Source organism: Colobus angolensis, unplaced genomic scaffold, assembly GCF_000951035.1.
Source record: "Colobus angolensis palliatus isolate OR3802 unplaced genomic scaffold, Cang.pa_1.0 Scaffold4, whole genome shotgun sequence".
Lineage (NCBI taxonomy): Eukaryota > Metazoa > Chordata > Mammalia > Primates > Cercopithecidae > Colobus > Colobus angolensis.
In genome coordinates, this window is record NW_012117376.1 from 626,134 (window position 1) to 642,303 (window position 16,170).

Sequence of the window (16,170 nt, forward strand, 5' to 3'; positions counted from 1 at the left end):
ATGGCCTCCCTGTACGTGGGCGACCTGCACTCGGACGTCACCGAGGCCATGCTGTACGAAAAGTTCAGCCCCGCGGGGCCTGTGCTGTCCATCCGGGTCTGCCGCGATATGATCACCCGCCGCTCCCTGGGCTATGCCTACGTCAACTTCCAGCAGCCGGCCGACGGTGAGTAGAAGCTGTGCCCACACGTGCGTGGGAGCCCGGCGGACCCCGGGAGTCGTCTTCTGGCAGGGCCCTCCTGCCAAGGCGGGCAGCATCACGACAGCATGTTGCCACCGAAGCTTGGAGCAGGGTGCAGAGATTGAGAACGCGGACCTGGCATCAGATGACTCGAGTTTCAATCTTGTTTCTACCACTTGCTAACTGGGTGACCTTGGGCTACTTACTGGTGTTGCTGGTAGTGAGGTTGGAAACCAAGGAAACTGTAAAACAGGATTAGAGTGAAGCCACTGGCATTCCACTGTGTGTGGTTCTTGTCAGTGGGGCTGGGCTGTTACAGACCCTTGCTTGTGCCCTTCACAGGCTGGCCAAAAAGGCGGGACGTTTGAAACACAATTCCCCGCAAAAGTTCTACATTGTAGAGCTCCTGCCTGCCCTGCCACCTTTACTAACCTTGACTACCTGATATTGTGCTGATAAAGGATGGGTCAGGGCAGGCAGGAAGCAGGGGGGAAGGTTTCTGTGCGTTAAACTAGCAGAGATTTAGGTTAGTGCCACAGGAGCTGCGTGTGCCAGGCCAGCTCCTTGGTCTGTGTGTTTGCCACTGGAGTGGAGAAGTGCTTTGCGCTGGACAAATGGTATCCAGGCTCTGTGCTGTAGAGAGTGTTGTGGAGGTAGTTTGGGGAAGTGTCACTTGAAAATCTGGTGGCATTTGTCACCTCAGCTGTAACAGTGGTTTGCACTCGTCAGAGCCCCTTTACTTCATCTAATCTGAAGAAAATGGGACTCCTGAGAAGGAAAAGGAATGCAAAAAGTTGGAAACCAAGTTGGGACTCCCAGCACAGTGCTCTGCCACCTCAGATTATGGCCTTAGCATGGAGAGAGGTATGTTGCAGCCTTGGCAGGAGTGAGGCCAAAGGAAATCTGATCAGAGGCTGCACGTGACTCCAGATTAGAAGGGAACAACTGCAGAGATCATTACTGGGAGAAACAAGCCATTCTATGGCAAAGGATCTCCAGGTCGCTAGTTTTGAGGTCCCCACTTTGTTTTCTGTCTGAGGCCCAGAATTACTACTTGCCCAGGTTGCAGCTGAGACCAGAGAATTGGACATGTTAAGAGGGACTAGGTATTGCTACCGTCAATCCAGTATGCTCCAAGCTGAGTTCTGTCTATGGCCATAGGAGCGCAAAGAAGGTAGCTGAATGTGGTCTTTTTAGGGGATAATGTACTACATTAGATGTTGTCTGCCTTCTTGACTTTTGAACAAAAGTCACATCACTTAGAGATAGCAGAAGCCATTGGTCAGTGTTTCTGCCAACACATACTTCTGCAGGACTTCTCCCTGCTATAAATAAGTGCAGCCAGATTTGTCAGACTAAGCCGGCTTGCCTTGTGCAGTGCTGTCTGGAAATAGACGAGGAGCTGTGTTGAAATGGGCTCCTTTACTGCTAATTAATGAAATAGTTTGCGATCCCAGCTATCTATCTCTTGATAGCCATCACAAGCAAGCTCCTCCTTTCCTGGACTGTTCCTGACTTGGATCTGCCTTGTCATCTCCCCTTTTCCCAACTGCCCCCCATACAGATGAGCCCACCTTCTGAAGGGGGTGGGGAAGTTTGTTGGAAATAATGAGTGAAAATAAATTCTCCTGGTTAAAGAAACAGTACCTTGTGGAGCGTCAGAGTTGGGGAATTTTGTCCCCCCCTTAAGTGAGATGTTGCCTTGAGGCAAGGAGCAGATTCCACTGCTCTGACCCTGTCTAAATCCCCTCATGGAGGACGTTCTGGGTGATGTCACCGATAGGAGATGCGGTCACAGCCTTAAGGAAAAGTGGCCACCAGATCTGGGCATCCTTGTTGCGATTAGTGATGAGAAGTGTTTTGGCTGGCAGGTGGTGGTATATTTTAGCTTCTGGTTCTTTTTGTTGTTGTTTGTTTTCGCTCTTGTTGCCCAGGCTGGAGTGCAATGGCGCGATCTCAGCTCACTGCAACCTCTGACTCCCGGGTTTAAACAATTTTCCTGCCTCAGCCTCCTGAGTAGCTGGGATTACAGGCGCCCACCACACACCCAGCCAATTTTGTATTTTTAGTAGAGATGGGGTTTCACCATGTTGGTCAGGCTGATCTCGAACTCCTGACCTCAGGTGATCCACCTGTTTCAGTCTCCCAAAGTGCTGGGATTACAGGAGTGAGCCACTGTGCGTGGCCCAGCTTTTGGTTCTTTAAATTGTCTCTGGTGCACATATGGACTTAGTTGGGAAGCTACAGAAGCTTTCCAAGGCGCTGGATGGGGAAGTTGGTTGGGCACCCAGGGTAGCTGAAGTCCTAGAATTCTACAGAACTTCAATTAAGGCTTCAAAAGGTAGGTGCAGGGCCTACCATCCGCGTGCTGTCTGCTTAGGCAGAAGGTATGGTGGTTTAATCCTTGTTGTGATAGTACAGAGAACTTTTCCATGTGTGATCAGTTGTATGCATTTTGGTGATTGATGCTTTTTTGTTTAAATAAATTTCTGTTCTCAGAAACTGAAAATAAAAGAAATTGGACTGAATTCTGAATTCAGAGATAGCACCTTTTTTTTTTCCCCCAGATCATTTGCTCATAGGTTTAGTCGCTTGTCTCCGTAGATGGATTGCAGACTAAATGACTTGATAACTTTGATGCAATACCTCACTGAAAAATAAATCAGATAATCTAGTATTAGTTTCCTAATCACTAGCTAGCTGCACAGCTTAGTCACCCTAAACATAAGTCTGTTCATTTTGTAAAATGTATAATTTCAGCTGTCCCACCTGAGTCATGGTGGGTGGTAGTCTGCAAAGTCTCTTCCAAATGGTAAAGCTTAGTCAAATGTGAGGCATTATCATTGGATCTTGGTGTCATTAAGGCCATTTAGATTATCTTTACTTATGGCCCCTTTATCCAACAAGGGCACAGACCCAGAAGGGCGTTTAGACTTCTGTCATGAAGTAGAGTCATTAGCTGGAACTTATTCTACCCTTACTAACAGTGCAGGCTGGAGGAATCTGATGCCCTTTTATTGCCTTTTATCAAGAGTGATTACCTTGAAAAGTCCTGGAGTAATCTGTTCTTAGGATGTTGGCCTGTGGGAGCTGACGTTTTCTCGCCTTATTGAAATGTGTTTCTCTCTTACAGCTGAGCGGGCTTTGGACACCATGAACTTTGATGTGATTAAGGGAAAGCCAATCCGCATCATGTGGTCTCAGAGGGATCCCTCTTTGAGAAAATCTGGTGTGGGAAATGTCTTCATCAAGAACCTGGACAAATCTATAGATAACAAGGCACTTTATGATACTTTTTCTGCTTTTGGAAACATTCTGTCCTGCAAGGTAAACATTGATTAAATGATTTTAGCAGAATAATTGATTCTCAAAAACAAGATAAATACCAAATGGAAAACTACCTTGGCATCAGGATACAGGAATTTTCAAAATGCTGGACATGGAATTCTAGAAGTTCCCATGGGTAATCTCAGGGCCACACCCAGTGTAACCAGCACACGTTTTCATACCCTTGTTCTTTCCTCAGCCTGAAATAATCTTTCCTGTTCTTTGCTTTTGGAAAGCCCCAGGTTTTTCTTTTGGGATGGGGGAAAGGAGAGGACCAGAGAAGTATCTCTGGTCTTCAGGAAACTTAATCACGTTAGAAGCATGAATTCACTCTGTTCCTTCTATGTATCTGTTTTATGCTGAGCACTTTAAAACTTAAACAGTGGTGGTGTAGGTGTTTAACACCATACTGCACTGAAAATCTGTTGTGGCCTTGGAAAATGTTTTGTCTTCTGCAGCACTGTGGTTTGCACCCAGATCTCTTAAAATGTGTTGTTGTTGTGCTTTAAAGAGACAGGGTCTTGCTCTGTCTGTCACCCAGGGTGGAGTGCAATGGTGTAGTAACAGCTCATTGTAGCTTCGACCTCCTGGGCACAAGCCATTCTCCCACCTCAGCCTCCCAAGTAGCTGGGACTACAGGCATGTACTACCACATTCAGTTAATTTTTTTATGTTTTGTGGAGACAGGGTCTCTCTCCATTGCGTAGGCTGGTCTCTAGCTCCTGGCTCCAATGATCCTCCTGCTTTGACCTCCCAAAGCATTGGAATTACAGGCATGAGCCACAGCACCCGATTTTAAGTGTTTTCTTTGTTTTGTTTTGTTTTTTATAAAAATAAAACATTTGGAATAGAAGCAGCCTAGTAGTGGCTACCTTTGTAAATGGAACACTTACTAGGTACCTGGTGCTGTGCTAGGTTTGAGAAAAATTGTACTGGTGTACTTGGCCACCTTTGGCCATGGATGGGCTAAAGCCTCTCAGGCACAAGATACCCTGAGGTTCTCATGTCTCAGGAGCTGGCCAGTGGTGCTAAAGTGGTCCACCTTGTCTTTGACAGGTGGTGTGTGATGAGAACGGCTCTAAGGGTTATGCATTTGTCCACTTCGAGACCCAAGAGGCTGCCGACAAGGCCATCGAGAAGATGAATGGCATGCTCCTCAATGACCGCAAAGTGTGAGTGTCCCAGTCCGGAGCAACAACCATCGCATGAGCCAGCCGTGGCCCCACCTCGGTATTAACTGGCACACACAAGGCGGCTACTGGTTCTCGGCCCAAGTGTGGCCTGCTCCTACCTCTCCACTCCAGGGCTGGTGAGTCTCCCTGCCTGAGCCGTGGCAGCCCTTTTGACTCGCCGAGGTGGGCTTCCTGCCCAAGCCATGGCCTGCCTGCCGCCTCTCCCTTAAAGGCATCTGTCTGTGGGTTTTGTGAGCATCAACAACTGGGGCTGGCTGGAAGGCAGCTCTGAGCTCACTCTGAGTCGGGGTCTTGGCCAGCGGCAGAGTGGAGAGGGCCCTGGACTGACCAGGAGCTATATACTAGCAGTGTGACCTTGGCTTTCCTGTGACTCAGGTCTGTCCATGGGTCCCTCGCTAGTGGTTGATGCCAAATTGTCCCCGCGGTTCTCCGTTTTCTGACTTATGATTCAGTGACCTAAAGCAAGGCTGGCTCCACAGTAATACTTGGTGACAATGAAAAATCCCATCCTTTTGCAGAAAAACTTCGTAACAGACCTGTTGCTTTGGTGTGGTTGTTACTGTAGAATGCAGAGGGGGAACTTAGCAAAGCCATGTGGGGAGAAGAAGAGACAATAAGTCTTGGCTATTACAAGCCAAAATAATTTTTGTCCTTTGTGTCATTCAGCATACCAGAGGATGGGTTATGTTTATAATGTCTGTGTGTCCAGTGGTTGATTGATGCACAGGTATCACTAAAAAGAAATATAAAAATGTCAGTGTATGGATACATTTTCTTCTGAGTATAAGAGTACCAAAATAAATTTAAAAAGGAAAGGGTGCCCCTTCGCTCCAACAATCTCATACCTAGGATTAACCACTGTTAACAGTTTGGTTTGTATCCTTCCAGACCTTTTCTATGCACTTACATAGTTGCACAGAAATGAACGTTTTAAAAACATGGCCATCAGGTTTCTTCATGAAGGCAGTGTGATGTGGTAGGAGTAGCCCTGGTCTAAGCCAGGAGCCCTGGGGCTGGTCCTTACAGGATAGTCCTGCCTTTTTCTTTTTCTGCTGGGGACTTGGGTATCTCTGAGCCTCCTCGGTGGTGGATGGGGATCTCATGTTTTAACTTCTCCTGTCAGCCTTTAACTTGTATTCCTCTGGGTCCCTGGACATCATGTTTTATTCCTCTGGGTGATTACTTTTTTCATGATTTCTTTTTAGATTTGTGGGCAGATTCAAGTCTCGCAAAGAGCGGGAAGCTGAGCTGGGAGCCAAAGCCAAGGAATTCACCAATGTTTATATAAAAAACTTTGGGGAAGAGGTGGATGATGAGAGTCTGAAAGAGCTATTCAGTCAGTTTGGTAAGTTGAGGGTCCTTGTCCCCTTTCACAGTCCACCAGACCCATCTCTTCTTTCTTAAGAGATGAGGGCGCTGCTCCAGAGATTTGCCTCAAGTGAGTTTCCAGAGGGAAGCCTTCTCTCCTTGAGCTGTGCTCGAGATGGTGTTACTAATAGTTCTGTCCTTTGGTAATAGGTAAGACCCTAAGTGTCAAGGTGATGAGAGATCCCAGTGGGAAATCCAAAGGCTTTGGCTTTGTGAGTTACGAAAAACACGAGGATGCCAATAAGGTGAGTGTACCACAAAGGTTGGGAAAAACTTGCGGGAGGTGGCCCCAGAGTATGGGCAGAGTCTTCCTAGCACCTAGCTAGAGCTGGGATGGTCTGAGTATCTAGTAGTAGATGTACCATTACTATACTCTGGGATCATCTTCCTGGGTTCCACATGTTAACATCATGTAGGTGTTCACAAAGCACTTGGCACATACCTGTCACCTCAGCTGTCAGTTGTTGAAAGAATAGGACAGATGTTTGTTCCCCTGCAAAGGTGAGAGAACTAAAGCCCAGTGAGTGCTGATTTCATAACAGCACAGCAGCTACTTGTGGGCAAAGCATTGTGCCAGACCCTCAACATTTATCACTTAAAATACCCACAAAAGCACCTGCAGAATTTACTGGCAGCCAGAAGATTATATCGCCCTGGGCTCATGTCAGCACACTTGTGTTTATACACCTGTGCTATTTCTATATTATCTGGATCAATAACCTATTTAAATATTAACCTCATTTTATAGATGAGAAAGTTTGGATTTGTGTGACAGACTTCAGAGGTGGAATGAATTTAGTTTTTAGTCCTATAGTAGAAAGAATACTTGTTGGGACTTAGACCTCCGGAATAAGACCCCATCACTGCAACTTTATTTTAAAGACATTTTTCTTCTCTAGGCTGTGGAAGAGATGAATGGAAAAGAAATAAGTGGTAAAATCATATTTGTAGGCCGTGCACAAAAGAAAGTAGAACGGCAGGCAGAGTTAAAACGGAAATTTGAGCAGCTGAAACAGGAGAGAATTAGTCGATATCAGGTAAGGTGATCTTGGCCCAGCCTAGCAATGGGATTTGCTGTGAAATATTTGCAGAACACCCTTATGTTTAGCAGGCTTTCTTTTTGGGGACTTGGAGTCTGTTCTTCCCATTTCCCCCAAGAAGATCAGGTTTAAAAGGATATATACCTACTACATGTATGACTGATTATTTTAGAACCAGAAACAAGAGAAATGAGTTTATTCATCAAGAAGCTCTCTATTCTGGAAGCCTCAGCCTGTTACTAGCCATGTAGATTCCTTTTACTTAAATGAGCCTCCTTTGTTTGGCATGGCTTCAAGAAGACCCCTGCTGGGCAGGGTGAGTGGTCACCAGAGCAGCTGTGGGGAGAGGTGACAAAAGGTGACTGCACTGATGATCCTTGTCAGTTTCAGGGCAGTAGTTTCACAACTTTGAGCTTGCATCAGAATCACCAGCAGAGCTTGTTAAAACAGATAGCTGGGCTCCAGCCCCAGAGTTTTTCTGATTCACTGGGTTTGGGGTCTGGCCTGATAATTTCTCTTTTCCTTTTTTATTCCTTCTCTTGAGATGGAGTCTCGCTCTGTTGCCCAGGCTGGAGTGCAGTGGCGTGATCTCCGCTCCCTGCAAGCTCCGCCTCCCAAGTTCGCTCCATTCTCCTGCCTCAGCCTCCTGAGTAGCTGGGACTACAGGCGCCCACCACCACATCTGGCTAATTTTTGTATTTTTAGTAGAGAACAGGGTTTCACCCTTTTAGCAAGGATGGTCTTGATCTCCTGACTCCGTGATTGACCCACCTCAGCCTCCCCAAAGTGCTGAGATTATAGGCATGAGCCACTGTGCCCAGCCGAGAATTTCATTTCTAGCAAGTTCCCAAAGATGCTGGTGCTCCTGGTCTGGGAGCTACTCTTTGGGAACCACTTTCTTAGGGAATATTTGTGGTATAGAAATGCAATTAACAGTGATCTTTTTCCTTCAGGGGGTGAATCTCTACATTAAGAACTTGGATGACACTATTGATGATGAGAAATTAAGGAAAGAATTTTCTCCTTTTGGATCAATTACCAGTGCTAAGGTATTATAATACTGAGATTTGGAGATTGAAAGCAGTACTATTCCATTATAGGTTTATTGGCATTTGTTCCATTGAAGGAATAGCATTTAAATTATGTTCATTTCTGAAAGTAGCTACTATGTTTTTCCAGCAAAACTTGTGGATACATTTTGGAGAATGGCATTTCGTTAGGTTAACATTACGCTGTTTCCCAAGCACTGGAGTCTGGAGAGGAATTTGGCCCAGCCCCTCCCAGCCAACCCAGAGCACCTGAATCTTTCCCATTCCTTGCTGCCTCGTGCCGGTGTGGGGACAGATGGTGCTACAGAATGAGCAGAGGAAATCCAGGCAGGTTGTTTTCCATTTGTCTTGGGACCTGTCTCTACAGCTCTGCCACATTTTCTCCTTGAGAATGAAGGTATTTTGAAGATTTTGGAAGTGGGCTTGGGAACTTCTACCCTAGTCTTAGAGAGGAAAGGGGAGCAGAAGGTTTTTCCATGTTTCGTAGTGTGCATCATTTGCTTGATTTTCTTTGATAATCATGTCAACTAAGTTAGCAGGATAAGTAGGAACTTCATTTTATTTTATTTATTTATTTATTTTTTGAGACGGAGTCTCGCTCTTGTCGCCCGGGCTGGAGTGCAGTGGCCGGATCTCAGCTCACTGCAAGCTCCGCCTCCTGGGTTTTACGCCATTCTCCTGCCTCAGCCTCCCGAGTAGCTGGGACTACAGGCGCCGGCCACCACGCCTGGCTAGTTTTTGTATTTTTTAGTAGAGACGGGGTTTCACCGTGTTAGCCAGGATGGTCTCGATCTCCTGACCTCGTGATCCGCCCGTCTCGGCCTCCCAAAGTGCTGGGATTACAGGCTTGAGCCACCGCGCCCGGCTGGAACTTCATTTTAAAGATAAGGAATTTTAGTCCTTGAACAAGAGATTGCTGACTACATGGGGATGATGGTGTACTGCTTGTCCTTAGCACTTTGGGAGCAGGATGGAAACTGGTGGTATCTGAACATTTTGGGTTATGGCCTGATGCAGACTCCGGTCTTGCTAAACAGAGGTGTACCAGATGCCACAAAATCCTTTAGTTGATGAGAAGGGAAGCCATGTGGGCTGTTGTACAGGCATAGTGGCCCTGCCCTGGCTCTTAGTGGAATTTGCTCCCAACCTGGGAATGTGGAAAGCAATGTTATTAGTTGTAGTAGGGAGTGGGTTTGCCCAGTTCTTACCCTTTCCTTTTTGCTATGACCCCCTTGACTGGGCCCCATCAGTGTAAGGAATGATCTTCTCTCCTTGCTTATCTGCCTAGTAGTCAAGTTGCAATTTGTTAAGAGAGCAAAAGAGCCATACCGTGAATTGTCACCATTTTCAAGATGATGGTGTGGCATTTTTTTTCACATACCTACTGGCCTACCTAATTGGCAGAGAGTTATGGAGTGATGCACATCTTTACTTCCCTGTTCTCCACTTCAGGAGGCTCTCTGGGCCATTAACTAAGACATAAAGCAATGACAGTCACACCAGAGAAGACAGTGAATAACCTTTTCAAATAAGGAAAAATGCAATTTGTGAATGATGAACTTACTGTGGAAAAAGACTGCCTGAACCAGTAGACCTGTGGTTTTGCAGCTGTTTGGGGTATTTCATGGAAATTGAGCCTCAGGAGGGCAAGTAAGACTAGGATCTAGGCACCTGTCTCTAAGCTGGCCATCTCGTTGAATTAATGGTGGTAGTCATTGATTACCTGAACATTTTATGACTCCTGTCCACATGTGGTATTCCTAAAGTGTTATCCTGATGTTGCTAAGAGCATGTTAGAGTTTTGTCCACCGAGGTCTTGGAGCGGATGAGATTGGAAAATAAATTGCTCAACACTACCCTCGAGATGTTTTGTGGTTACCCAGGGGTAGCTATCCACCAGGTATCAGGAAACATCTTTGAGTTCCTGGTTTTACCATTAGCCATATCATAGTGTTTCGGAACTTTAGCATCACCTGGGGACTTAAAGAAAATGCCTAGATACCTTAGAGGTTGTGACTTAGTTGGTCTGGGGTAAATCCTATGCTAGTTTTGAATCCCTGACCTAGACTGCAGCATAACCCAGGCTTCTGGTTCTTCTGAATAGTTCCCTTCCCACCCAGGGACATCTTTTTTTTCTTATTTGTGGGTTTGTTTTGGTTTTTTTTTTTTTTGGTTTGGTTGGGTTTTTTGTTTTGTTTTTGAGATGGAGTCTCACTCTGTCGCCCAGACTGGAGTGCAGTGGCGTGATCTCGGCTCACTGCAACCTCTGCCTCCCGGGTTCAAGCAGTTCTCCTGCCTCAGCCTCCTGGGTAGCTGGGATTACAAGTGTGTGCCACCATGCCCGGCTAATTTTTGTATTTTTAGTAGAGACGGGGTTTCACCATGTTGTTCAGCCTGGTCTTGAACTCCTGACTTTGTGATCCACCCACCTCGGCCTCCCAAAGTGCTGGGATTACAGGCATGAGCCACTGCACCTGGACCTTTGTTTTTTTGAGATGAGATCTCACTACATTGCTCAAGCTGATCTCAACCTCCTGAGCTCAAGCAGCCCTCCCACCTCTGCCTTCCACAGTGCTGGGATTACAGGTACGAGCCACCACACCCAGCCAGGGACACCTTATTTTTTAAGTAGCTGGTCTCATTTTGTAGGTAATGCTGGAGGATGGAAGAAGCAAAGGGTTTGGCTTCGTCTGCTTCTCATCTCCTGAAGAGGCAACCAAAGCAGTCACTGAGATGAATGGACGCATTGTGGGCTCCAAGCCACTATATGTTGCCCTGGCCCAGAGGAAGGAAGAGAGAAAGGCTCATCTGACCAACCAGTATATGCAACGAGTGGCTGGAATGAGAGCACTTCCTGCCAATGCCATCTTAAATCAGTTCCAGCCTGCGGCGGGTGGCTACTTCGTGCCAGCAGTCCCACAGGTGGGTGTGCTGTTTGGTCACAGCTCTTGGGAACCTGCCTGCTGGCAGTATTCTGCAGTGGTTGGGGAGAGGGATCTTTCGTTATTAGAGTTCTAGAATGTCAGAATATGGAACCTTCAAGTAAAAATGAAGGACTTACCCATGGTCACACACACACACACACACAGTGGCAGTGGTAGAGTAAAACAGTCCCCATTAGCTGACCCCTTAGCTTTTGAATAGAAAGAACATTTAAATAATTAGCTTAGGTCCTCGTTAGTGAGATGAGATGAGATACTTCTCTAGGGTGGGTTCAGTCCTTAAGAGGGTGTTTGGGTATTCTTCTGTCTTACAGGCTCAGGGAAGGCCTCCATATTATACACCTAACCAGTTAGCGCAGATGAGGCCTAATCCACGCTGGCAGCAAGGTGGGAGACCTCAAGGTAGGTGGTGGGGAACAGTGATTTGACGGCCTAGGATACACCTATCCTGGTCTCCCCTGCCTATTCTGCTTCCCCGTTTTGAGGCATAGCCTAGGTTCTGGTCCACATCACTTCTCAGTGATGTGCAATTTTTCTCTTCACCAGGCTTCCAAGGAATGCCAAGTGCTATACGCCAGTCTGGGCCTCGTCCAACTCTTCGCCATCTGGCTCCAACTGGTAATGCTCCGGCCTCTCGTGGCCTCCCTACTACCACTCAGAGAGTCGGTGAGCAAACTGGCCTTTAGAAGTGTGGCCCGGGGAGGAGGGAGTCAGGATGACTAGGCTCTGCCCTGGGTTGGTCAGTTTGTTGGGCTCAAATTTATTGAGTCCTGGTTCTGTAATCTTAGCTGTGTGCTTAGGTGGCCACTTCAGGAGTAGAGAAATATGAGTTCTAGGTGTGTCAGTTGCTTTTAACATTCTTTGCTCATCGGTGACTCGTGAAAAAGTTAGTTGTAGAAGTTTGCTAGCTGGATGACTACAGAGGCAGCCTGTTCTTTTGGGTGGGGTGAGGAATACGAGGAAACAGCTCGTACAGAATATGTCCTGTATTCCAAGATGTGGAAAGAGTTGTATGTTATCCTTTGGCTCATCCTCGAAAGTAGTAGTGGCCCCCTGTGCAATGTGTTGCGTAAACGTGCTTTGAAATTTCTCCTTCCGTGGGACGTGGCCAGTTGGACATCTGCCAACACTGATGTGCATTTGCTGGTCTGTTGTAGGGTCTGAGTGCCCGGACCGCTTGGCTATGGACTTTGGTGGGGCTGGTGCCGCCCAGCAAGGGCTGACTGACAGCTGCCAGTCTGGAGGTGGTATTGGATGCACACAGAAGGGGGAAAGATGGGATTTGACGGGTCTTTGCCCAGACTGATGGGCTTTAATTGTATTTGTTCTTTCCCTAAGGCGTTCCCACAGCTGTGCAGAACTTAGCGCCACGCGCTGCTGTTGCCGCTGCTCCTCCTCGGGCTGTTGCCCCCTACAAATACGCCTCCAGTGTCCGCAGCCCTCATCCTGCCATACAGCCTCTGCAGGTGAGGTCCACCAGACAGAATGCTTAAAAGGATTTCCCCCATTTCCACTTGATGTAAAAAAAGCTTTGCTTTGATTCCTTCCAACAGGTATTAAATGCCTGCTCTGTGTTATGACGCTATGTTCTGATTCACTGTCCCTGCCCTTTAGGGGCTCACTAGTGGGAGAGAAGGGGCTTAAAAGTGCTCTGCCTTATGCCAGTTCACTCAGAAATGCCTCACAGGGGGCAGCCAGTGCTTCCTGCTCTCTTTGTACGGAATAATGTGCTCACTCAGCTCTTTGAGCCTCCAGGTCACTTCCACATCCAGTGACCTATTGGATCCTTGGCTGCTCTGCAAGATGATTGGTACATTAAGGCAGGAAATAACTTGAACTTACAGATCGGATGTTCAGCTTCAAAGATGTAAAGTGTTTGTAGGAGGGGAAGGGGTTGAACCTAGAGCTTAGATTTTCTAAACTGTAACTTGCAGTCTCTAGACCTGTGCTCTATATGCAACTAGTTTATTTCAGAGCTTAATAGCAATTTGCCATGGAGGTGTCACCCTAAGCCTTCAGGCCCATAAGCTGCTTAGTAGATTACTCTTTTTTTTTTTTTTTTTGAGAAGGAGTCTCGCTCTGTTGCCCAGGCTGGAGTGCAGTGGCCAGATCTCAGCTCACTGCAAGCTCCGCCTCCCGGGTTTACACCATTCTTCTGCCTCAGCCTCCCGAGTAGCTGGGACCACAGGTGCCCGCCACCTCGCCTGGCTAGTTTTTTGTATTTTTCAGTAGAGACGGGGTTTCACCGTGTTAGCCAGGATGGCCTCGATCTCCTGACCTCGTGATCCACCCGTCTCGGCCTCCCAAAGTGCTGGGATTACAGGCTTGAGCCACCGTGCCCGGCCAGTAGATTACTCTTTAACTGTGCTGTCTCATACTCTCTGAGTTGGGGATTTCTTAGAACTTGATGCTATGTAAAATACCTTTTCTCTGCAAGGCTTTGACTAGCATTGACATTGCATGTTGACAGTTTTTAGCATTTGATACAAGAACATTTGGTACAGTTACGGTGATGTGGAATATAATTATAAATGTGTTGATATTTATACCCTTTGATCCAGTCTGCACTGAGATTTACCCTAAAGGAAAACAGTAATTTTCAGGAAAAGCTTATATACAAGTGTTCGTTTTACCCTTATTTATAACAAAGCTTTTCATTCTTGAGTAACTGTGGGTGCATTAAGGAAATGTCAGAAAATGCTTGCCTCGCGCTATAGGTTTGTTTTATTATTTACCTTTCACTTCGCTTTCTGATAGCATTCCATTTTCATTGTAATTGGTCGTGTTTATGTCCATACCACTCTGTTCCTCACCATATCCCTCAATCCTTCAAGGACTGAAATTAGTTCCTTTAGAGCAAGGACAGCCACCTCCTCTCCTCTTTCACATAGTCAGATGTTCAGATACTGAACAGGCGCTCAACCATCATCAAGTGTTGTCCTTTCCTTGGTGCTAACCCACTGCCTCTCCTGGTTCCCAGGCACCCCAGCCTGCGGTCCATGTGCAGGGGCAGGAGCCACTGACTGCCTCCATGCTGGCTGCAGCACCCCCCCAGGAACAGAAGCAGATGCTGGGTGAGTGACCCACTTCCTTGCAGAAGAAGAGGGCCCAGAGCCTGGTGCCAACTAGGACACCAGTGTCCATTGTTTACTGGGATTTGATTTGGTTTTTTATTAACTACCCTCCCCATAGGAGAACGCTTGTTCCCACTCATCCAAACAATGCATTCAAACTTGGCTGGGAAGATCACGGGAATGCTGCTGGAGATTGACAACTCTGAGCTGCTGCACATGTTAGAGTCCCCCGAGTCTCTCCGCTCCAAGGTGAGCTGGGTCGCAGACACTGCAGCTTTAGCTCTCAGCGTGGGAAGATTGGGGGCAAACTTGGACACCCAGGTGCAGCAGAGAGTGGGGTCTGCTGCCCCCAGGACCCTTCTCGTCATGCCTTGACTGTGACTGGAGGCTGCTGTGGGTATTTGGGAAAGTAGTTAGCACCAGAAGCCTAGGGATCATCTGTACGGTTAGCTTTGGTCCATCACTAGGTCTGGGCACTAGGGAGGGGTGGAGTAGCTCTCCTAGATTCACTGACCACCTGAAGATTTCTTGCAGGTAGATGAAGCTGTAGCAGTTCTACAGGCTCATCATGCCAAGAAAGAAGCTGCCCAGAAGGTGGGCGCTGTTGCTGCTGCTACCTCTTAGACAAGGAAAAACCGTATGTGTGGCTCTTTTCATTTTTGTTCCCACGAGCATTGTCTTCGTGGTTTGACCTGAGGTTGTATATATGCTCACTGCTTAGCTCTGGGAATACAATAAGTAGTTAGTTACATGGAGCATGTTGCAGGTGACTTCTTATAAGGACTGTGGACTTTGTCTGCAGGGGCTTGAGTGAATAAAGGTTAACTAATACTGGTGGTGGTAGGTGTCTCCAGATAGGGAAAGAAGAGAGTAAAATGAGCTAAGGAAAAAGCATGTGGTAAGAACCAGAGCTGGTGAGCTGGTGTGTTGGGAGGGTTGACTTGGCATAGTCATGACCCTCTTGTCAAGGGCCTCAGGAGCCTTGTCGTCTAGTGGTAAAGACCAGAGATGCTGCTAAACATCGTACAGTACACAGGAGGACAGAACCAACAGAATGCCCAAAGTGTCAATAGTGCTGAGGTTGAGAAATTTCTCTTCTAGAATACCTTCCTTTATCCACTAGATGTTAATGAATCTAAATTATTTGATTATGCATTTATTTGTGTTGGTGCTTTTCTTTACAGGATTCAAAAGCCAAATAACCCCTTACGGAATTCAGCTCAAGGTTTGAAGACTTCTAGCTTGTCCTATGGACCTCAACACCAACGATTACAAATTGCAAATTTAATAGGTCATTTTGTATCAAAAGGTCAATTATGAAGCACCTAGAATTTTTCAATTATACGAATACGTTCTCTGGGTTCTGCTGTGGCCCAGACAGTGTTAACTTTTTTTTTTTTTTTCTATTGTGGGTTTTGATTTTTTCCCCCAGAAACTGGTTTTATTTGATGTACCCAAGTCTTACGTTTCTCAATAAAGAAAAAAACTCCATAAAACTGCCTCTGTCTCTGACCACAGTTTTACTCTAAGAATTCCAGTTTTCACTGGAAGTAACTTTAGGATGTGAATTGGTTCCAGTGATAGTTTATTCTTTCTTGACTTGAAGCTGACAAAGGTTAGCAAGATATACAGAACTGTTAAATATGATCCTGCCCCACAGCGTTCTGTTATGATTGTTGTATTGGCCCCACTTAACTTACAGGGAACCAGAGATCTGATGTGGTCAGAGCAGACCGTGGGTTGGGCCCAGGAAAATTTGGGGCAGAGTGGGGTTGGTGAGATCTGCAGATACCAGCTGGTTAGTTGAGCCCTATCTTTCCATTCCTGAACTCTGTTGGGTGGGGTTTGTCCTGTCCCCCCTTATCTCCTGCAGTCAGTTTATGCTGCATTTGAGTCAGCGGATCCAGTTGCCCAAATTCTGCAACCAAGGTTCTCCTAGCAGGGGGAAAATGTTTGGGAGGTCTGTGACTACAGCAAATGGTGCTGAAGTCCTCAG

The 16,170-nt window shown here is 46.7% G+C and overlaps 1 protein-coding gene across 4 annotated transcripts; it reads left to right on the forward strand.

Annotated features, from left to right (window-relative positions):
• On the forward strand, positions 1–15,670 carry PABPC4 (poly(A) binding protein, cytoplasmic 4 (inducible form)). 4 transcript variants are annotated; one of them, XM_011955259.1, is made up of 16 exons: positions 1–166; positions 3,315–3,508; positions 4,565–4,680; positions 5,907–6,046; positions 6,220–6,314; positions 6,969–7,106; positions 8,063–8,158; positions 10,808–11,080; positions 11,415–11,502; positions 11,647–11,766; positions 12,258–12,344; positions 12,439–12,566; positions 14,081–14,174; positions 14,293–14,423; positions 14,709–14,811; positions 15,359–15,670. In XM_011955259.1, exons 1-15 carry the CDS (start codon positions 1–3, stop codon positions 14,796–14,798), a joined length of 1,956 nt encoding a protein of 651 aa, XP_011810649.1. In that variant the 3' UTR covers positions 14,799–14,811; positions 15,359–15,670. The 4 variants fall into 4 exon arrangements, with proteins under 4 accessions (XP_011810649.1, XP_011810650.1, XP_011810651.1 ...); XM_011955260.1 differs by having other exon boundaries at positions 14,709–14,768; XM_011955261.1 differs by having other exon boundaries at positions 11,647–11,718.
• The last annotated feature ends 500 nt before the right edge of the window (positions 15,671–16,170 follow it).